The 7,750-nt window shown below is 45.2% G+C and overlaps 1 protein-coding gene across 3 annotated transcripts in view; it reads right to left on the bottom strand.

Annotated features, from left to right (window-relative positions):
• Positions 1-2,300: 2,300 nt before the first annotated feature.
• The window catches only part of LOC103293243 (centrosomal protein of 112 kDa), a 253,196-nt gene continuing 247,746 nt past the window's right edge, over positions 2,301-7,750 (bottom strand). For all 3 annotated transcript variants that reach the window (XM_054709260.1, XM_054709261.1, XM_028157331.2), the window contains 2 exons: positions 3,745-3,809; positions 2,301-2,492 (listed from right to left, as the gene is read on the bottom strand). In XM_054709260.1, the coding sequence (XP_054565235.1) occupies positions 2,489-2,492; positions 3,745-3,809 (69 nt within the window). In that variant the 3' untranslated portion in view covers positions 2,301-2,488. The remainder of the gene's footprint in view (positions 2,493-3,744; positions 3,810-7,750) is intronic.

Below are 7,750 nucleotides of genomic sequence, written 5' to 3'. Positions count from 1 at the left end.
CCGTCCATCCTCTGCCCTCTCTCAGTCCTCCTTTCCCCCAGGGTGCCCTGGAGGGCTGCCCACTGAGGAGCTGACTGTTGAGTGGGGAGGTCAGAGCCCTGCAGGGGCTCCCAGCTTGGTGACGCAGGAATGGTGGACTCCAACAGAACCGTGACACGTAGGTGACTGACAGCTAACGTCATGGTAACCCTTCCCATGCCCCACCCCGCAGCTGGACAGGAGCACACACCGAGACCACTGTGACCCATAGCTCTCCTTCTGCTCAGCTTGCTGCCAAGGCCGTGCCAACCACTACCTGTTGACAATCACGTGTTGAGACGGAAAAAGCACAGGTGGACGACCCAGGTGCAGCAGCCAATAGGAACTTGAAATGGAACTAAATTAGGTCCTTGTGATGAACAACTGATCTCCCAGCAGATAAAAGAAAGGATGAAATCTTAGATGATTGTATAATAAGGCACGATGTTTATAATTTAATTCCTAAGCACTTGCCTTTTTTTCAGTAGCCATTTATGTATTCAGTGCTCAATTCTGTAAGGAATTTTAAACACGCCAAGCGTAATTTTCCTTTCTCTTCCTTTGTCAGAGGGCCTTCACAGAAACATTAGTGTCAGGCCCGTACTCCTATCACATACAATCAAACTGACCTAAAGTTTCAGCCGTCTACTCCCAGATGTATAAGACACGCTTTGGCGAGGAAACAGGATCTGGGGAATGTCAAAGGTTCACCAGTGTTTGTAATTTCATAACCCTTGAAATAAGGAAAGGAAAGAATAGCAGGCAACCTTCCAAAACACCTACTGATATTTACTCATGGAAAACAAATATTCTGGAGTGGGAGTTCCAAGTCCAGCACACAATGCAATTCACAAAGGTTTTCACGTCATGCCGCTAACGACCGTGCTAGTGAAATCTGGTGAGCTTCAACCCGCTTTTCACGATCTGTAGAGAAGCACTTAAATTAATCATGTGGCCCTAATCTTTCTGAGTACTATATCCTAGTCTGAGATCATGAGCCTCATCGGACGGGCGGTTTTAACAGCATCTGCTACAATCCTGCTGTCCCCTGAACAGGCTTTAAGCTGCACTACGATTTATTGTATATGCAAGAAAACCCCCATCTTTTGCAGGGTGGAAACACGTTTCTGGAGGAGGAGTCAGGGTGAACATGACCAGGCAGAGAGCCGATGGGCACCCATGACTTCGTGCCAGAATGCCAGGCCTCCCACTGATGGCCGTGAGGCAGCGTCTAGGCCCATGTGGCCCTGGCTTTGGAAGTGGCTTCCTTATCGTCTCCGTGTCTCAGTTACAGTGCAAAAGAGGGTAATTAATCCTTGGGCAGCAAACAATAGAACTGGGCGTGGGAAAGAGAAAGCATTTTGAAGAAGTGTAAATAAAAGTCTGGCCTTGTCCTTTACGGCAGCTCCGACGATGACAGCCCCGCCCACGGTCCAGACGGTTAGTGTCTCAAAGGGCCCTGCGCACACCACGGTGCAGTCAAAAGCAAAGCGAGCATCCGTCCACTGCAGTTCAGTTTCCTCTGCAAATCAGGGCTGACCAATCGCATTGAACAGCTCACTGGCCTCGGGCAGTGACTGAAACATCCATGCCTGGGAGCACCACCACATGACCTCTCCGTGAAAATGGGGTCCATCGGACCCATCGTAGGTCATGTGCCATCACTTGCCAGTGTGTTGGGTGTCCTTCCCCACATGCTCCCACTAATATCATAATGAAAACCACCACCATAAAAGAGATCAAGAAAGTTACAGTAAAACCATAGCTGCTCCTAAAATTCTTACACTCTTCTGCCCCTGGGTCAGCTTAGAGACCGACATGACAAATACTTGGACAGACGACCCAGGGGTTTTTAACCTAAATAAACACACTGCTTATGGCTCTGATCCTTGCCACAACATAAGGTATTTCCCCCCAGAGTATAATTTGAGATTGTCAGTACTTTCTAGGGAAAAATACCATGCAGATGTCATATTGGTTTTAGCAAATGAGATGCAACAAAATGTAGAAATAAAATTGACAAGTACAAAACAATGCTTTAATAAAATATGAATACGAACATGAAAAAAATGTAAACATGTTAAAATTTTTGATATGATACTATAAAACGTGATTTTGATCATATGCAACAGGTAAAATTCTATGCGATAGCATTAACCAGACAAATTATAGGAAATCATTTCTTTTCCCAATATAAGCAATTCTCAGAACACACTCAAACACACACAGTATGGAAATAAAAGATAAAGGAGGGTTAAAAAAATAACTTAGGCAGACACAAATTAAACCACCCTAGTAGTATATGAGTGATGCATGTTTTTATGATCTTAATTACACTTAAGTATTAAAAAATGCCACTGATCTCACAGTTTACGTTACACTATCCAAATCTTCAAACCTGCTAGCAGTCCACAGAACGGCCCGGACACTGAAGCCATCTATGCTCTGTTACTCGGGTGAATCCTCACAGTTACCTGAAAATCCGAAATCTCAGTTAGGACTTTCTCCAGGTCTAATGGGCATGTCAGTTATAAAATACGTTTTCATTCAAGAGGAGCTGGACGGGCCCTGGATAGGCTCTGGCTGGCATGGCTCAGTGCTTGAGCATTGACCTGTGAACCAGGGCACAGGCCTGGGGGCGTGCAGGAGGCAGCCAATCAATGATTTTCTCTCATCATTGATGTTTCTACTCTCTCCCTCTCCCTTCCTCTGAAATCAATAAAAATATAATTAAAAAACAAAAACAAAAGGTGGTGGTGTGATTCTCAGTCAGGGCACATACCCAGGTTGATCCCTGGTTGGGGCGTGTGTGGGAGACAACCAAACGATCTCTCTCTCTTTCTCTCTCTCTCTCTCTCAGCCCCCCCTCTTCTTCTCTCCCCAAAATCAATAAAAACATATTTTTTTTAAAAAAGAGAAGCTGGACCAAAGGAGGCTAAAAATAATATCTGATATCAAAGTGTCATCATCTGTGTCATGAGGGGTCAACTCCTCTCTACACCAAGCAACGGCATCTTTTGAAAAGTACATGATGCACAGGGTCTTACTTTAATTAGTGCTATATGATGGCTCAGTCGTTCCCTGCACAGAGAGGAGGGCAGTCTGACTACATCAGCAGGTAAACGTGGTCTGTGTCGCGATGTCTCTGGGAACCTCTGACAGGGTCCCGTGCCTCCCTGAGAAGTACACCTGGGGCACTGAGTCGCTGGGAGCGTGGTGACATCACAGAATCACTGATCTCCTCCCCGCCCCGCCGCCCCTCCCCCCCCCACACACACACTCCCGCACAGTCAGTGGCCCCTCCTCTTTTATCTGTTCTGGTCTGAGAACACCTGTAAGAGCTCCAAACGCCCACGGGACACAGGACTTGGGAGATGTGGCCTACCACACTAAGAACTGCGTCATCTCACTATCTTAAAAGGATCACACTGCCTCCTTAATCCTGCAACCGGGCTTCAAGACAACTTCTTGTCCTGACGACCCAAGTGAGGCCCGGGCTTGCAGGCGCCTGCGGATTCTCTCATCTCCTTCTGATCATCCTGACTAAGCACTGTGATTACAAGAGGTGGTGACTTCTCAAAGACAGGCTATTTACTAAAAATAAGCCTTTCTTTTTCAAAATTGATATGTTTAAGAATGTTACTGAAGACCTGAACGTCAAGCCAGGAGACCCACAGGTGCAAACCAACGCAAACCGATCAGCAGGCATTCTGATCAGGGCCATACCTTCTGCCTTGGTAGGTGGTCAGCTCTTCCTGAAGGATGGACGCTCTCTTTTGCAGAAAGTTAACCTGGAGAAGAGGCCTTGTATGAGAGGAGGTGATGTGGCTTAAATAGCAACAATGTGCAAACAGTGTGGGTCCCCAGATGAATCTCAGAGAATTTGCTGGATTTTACGTTGTGTTTCTACATCAGATCCCATCACGTCCCCACTGAAAGCCCACCAGAGGCGGCAGAATCAAGTTCAAATGCCTACGCAGAGCCACTGTGATCTGGCCCCGGCCTCTCTTTGCGGCTCCATCTCCCCTCACGCCTTCCAACCATCCCTACCTTATGTACCTGTTGGCACAGGCTGTTGCTCTTTTTGGAATAGTTGGCTAACTATCTCCTATCCACCCTCCACTGTGTGGTTCAAACGTCACTGAACTCTTCGACTCCTCCCAACTGCTCCCGCCCCGCCTGGGCACCCTCAGGGCCCCTGCTCGGTATTCCTGTGCTCTACCCATCAGCACTTCTCGCACGGCCTTGTGGTTGTTTTCGTATCTCTCCCTGAGACCCGGAGCTCTCAGAGGGCGAGGATGCCATTTCCTGTCTCTGGCCCCGTTCCTTCCACAGGGCCGGGTGTGGAGCTGGCATTCACCAGCTGGTGAACGAGTGAGTGAGTGCGTGGAGAGAAAATTACGGCCTTCTGGAAACCTCAACCCATCCTGGGGATTCCCTGAGGTTGAAGACAACATTTTGTAGTGGAAAGAGCCTGGGTTTTGTCTGGAGTTATGCCAACTTGGGTTCAATTTCTGCTTTGGCCTTTATGGCTCTAGGAAAGTTACTTAAAGTCTTGATGCCTCATTTGCAAAATGGGGTTAATGACAGACGCCTCCCAAGGTCAGGAGGATGAGGTGGAGCGACTCTCAGAACTGCCTCCCTAGTGCAGAGCTCACAGCTGGGGGCGGAGGGGGACGGAGGGAACTAGGTGGCTCAGCATATTCTCTGAAGTCAGACCTTTGCAACGTGGTTTAATTATTTTGAAGCATAAATTTCTATTATAAATTCAAGAGCACCTTATAGGACCAAGAGAAACTGTTTGGGGATCATGTGTACTATGGCTTGATGGAATCAAGAGACAGTGGTATTTGATCATTTTGGAATTGTTTACTCTCGTCTCTTTGGTCTGAACTGAAACCATGGCAACGCTTGATTCGGAGACATAGTCAAGCAGGAGAGTACAGCTGGCAGAACAGAGAATGTGCTCTCGAGAGGAAAGCACAGTCTCTCTAAATGGGTCCATAGCCAAGTGCTCCCTCGGTTTCGCTGAGTTGTATTATCACCGGCATCTTAATTTTATCCAATTGCTCACATGACCCACAGGACAATGATAATGTTGACAGATGCGAGGATTACATGGTTCAGCTTCCCTTCCCCCACGGTGCTTTGCAATCGGAATTTCAACAATTTTCAAAACACACAGGCACCTGTGCTTCCTACTAAATGTGCTCGCTCTGCGGGCGTGCCTCCCACGCAGCTGCCAATGCTGAGGCCCAGGCGGCTCTCTCTCTCTCTCTCTCTCTCTCTCTCTCTCTCTCTCTCTCTCTCTCTCTCTCTCTCTCCAGGCGGCTCTCTCTCTCTCTCTCTCTCTCTCTCTCTCTCTCTCTCTGTCAACATCCAATGCAGTGGCTCCCATTACAGTGAAATGATATGAATGACAACAGAAGCCCTGCAGGTGGGTATCAGGTTTCTTCCTTCCTTCCTTTCTTTTTTCTAAAAAAAACACTCATTTGAAGGTGCCAGGTCTTACCTAGCAGACCCTATGGAAGCTCTCGGACAAAGTTAATGGGTAAAACCACACCCCAGGGAGCTTTCCACCTAAACAAAGAGGACACAACCCTTCCTACCACAGCACGCTCCTGTAGGACCTATTTTGATGCGGGGCGAGCACAGCCTGCACAGCAGCATAGATAGAACGGACATTTCGTTTTCAGGGAAGAGGCTTTTTACTGAGGGAAACAGAAAAGCAACGGCTAAAATCTGCTCCACATTTTGTCTTGCACATTATAAACAGCTATGTGAGTGTCATCAAACCACATCTGTTTCTGTTGAAAATACACTTACTGAGCACCTATTGTGTGCCAGGCAGCATCCATGGCACAGAGAGCAAAGACATCATTCCCTCATGGAGCCTTTCCACACAAAAATGTGGTCTTAAAAAAAAAGTTTCTTAGATAAGTAATTTGCAAACTCATGGTTTGACTTTTCAGTTTCTGAATGGTGTCTTTTGAAGAACAAAGTTTTACATGTTGGTGAAGTGCAATTCAATTCATCTATTTATTTCTCCTGCTGCTGTAATTTTGGTCTCATTGCTGAAAAAATACCTTATTCAAGGTATAAAGATTTCCTTCTTTATATGAGATTTTTTCTTAGCGTTTCCTTCTAAGAGTTTTACAGTTTGGGCTCTCATGTTTAGGTCTCGGATCCATTTTGAGTTAACCTGTGTATAACCTGTAAGGGCCTCAGCTTCATTCTTTTGCATGTGGATTATCCAATAGGAACAGCAACATTCTATCTTTTCCTCATAGAATAGTCTTGGAACCCTTGTTGAAAATCAATTGACCACAGATGTAGGCATTTTTTTCTGGACTCTAAATTCTACTCCATTGCTCTGTATGTCTCTTCTTTATGCTCTGTAGGTCTCTCTCTTTATGTCTCTTCTTTCTCATGTTAGAGTTTAAAAAAGCTCAGTAGACAAGCAATATATAAAACATAGAGAAATATACACTGAGTGGCCAGGTTATTATGATCTCTGAACGCATAATAATCTGGCCACTCAGTGTATATGCTCTCATGTCTCTTCTTTAACCAATGTCACACTGTCTTGATTATTATAGCTTTGTAGTAAGTTTTGAAATTGGGAAATGTGAGTCCTCCAAATTTATTCTTATTTTCCAAAATGGTTTTTGGCTATTCTGGGTCCTGGCTAGTGTTTTAATCAATCTCAGCCATACAAGGATTCTTAGAAATACAGAGGGAACATAGTTGTTGTATGAAAAAATGTATGTTTTAAATTTCTAAGTGTGTTAGAAATGGGAATATGTGAACTCTTTCTCATGTTAGAGTTTAAAAAAGCTCAGTAGACAAGCAATATATAAAACAGAGAAATATACACTGAGTGACCAGATTATTATGATCTCTGAACTCATAATAATCTGGCCACTCAGTGTATATCCTATATAATAAAAGGCTAATATGCAAATTGTCCCCTCAACCAGGAGTTCGACCAGCAGGTAGGCCGGTCAACTGCCCATATCCCCTCCCCCTGGCCAGGCTGGCCAGACCCCACCCATGCACGAATTCATGCACCAGGCCTCTAATATATATATACATATATACACGCTGAGTGGCCAGATTATTATGCATTCAGAGATCATAATAATCTGGCCACTCAGTGTATATGTTCATAGGACTTTATAGAGGCTTAAAATAACTTTAAGTATATACATTTAAATTGGTTTTATCGCTCATATTCTATTTTATAAATTACCAAGAACTACACATTTCAGCAAGAAATATTTAACCTAATTGTTTGAATACCTTGTCGTCATTCTGCCTTGAATTTAAAATGCATTAAAATACAGCAGAATAAAAATACTCTTGACTTCACTGTGCCTTGTTTCTTGCCACATGTACACACCCAGGAGTCAGCAATGTGCTAAGCGATGGCACTCTGGGCCTGGCACCAAGAATAAAAGGGCGAGGCTGTAGAGGAATGTAGACGAAATGAATAAAAGTGACCATCAGTTTTCAATTTCAAGGGTGCTTTTAAGAAAATCTATTGAGCTTAACTGGTTTGGCTCAGTGGATAGAGCGTCAGCCTGCGGACTGAAGAGTCCCAGGTTCGATTCCAGTCAAGGGCATGTACCTTGGTTGCGGGCACATCCCCAGTGGGGGGTGTGCAGGAGGCAGCTGAATTGATGTTTCTCTCTCATCGATGTTTCTAACTCTCTATCCCTCTCCTTTCCTC

The sequence above is a fragment of the Eptesicus fuscus genome, chromosome 20 (genome assembly GCF_027574615.1).
Source record: "Eptesicus fuscus isolate TK198812 chromosome 20, DD_ASM_mEF_20220401, whole genome shotgun sequence".
NCBI lineage: Eukaryota > Metazoa > Chordata > Mammalia > Chiroptera > Vespertilionidae > Eptesicus > Eptesicus fuscus.
This window is presented reverse-complemented; position numbering and strand designations above follow the sequence as displayed.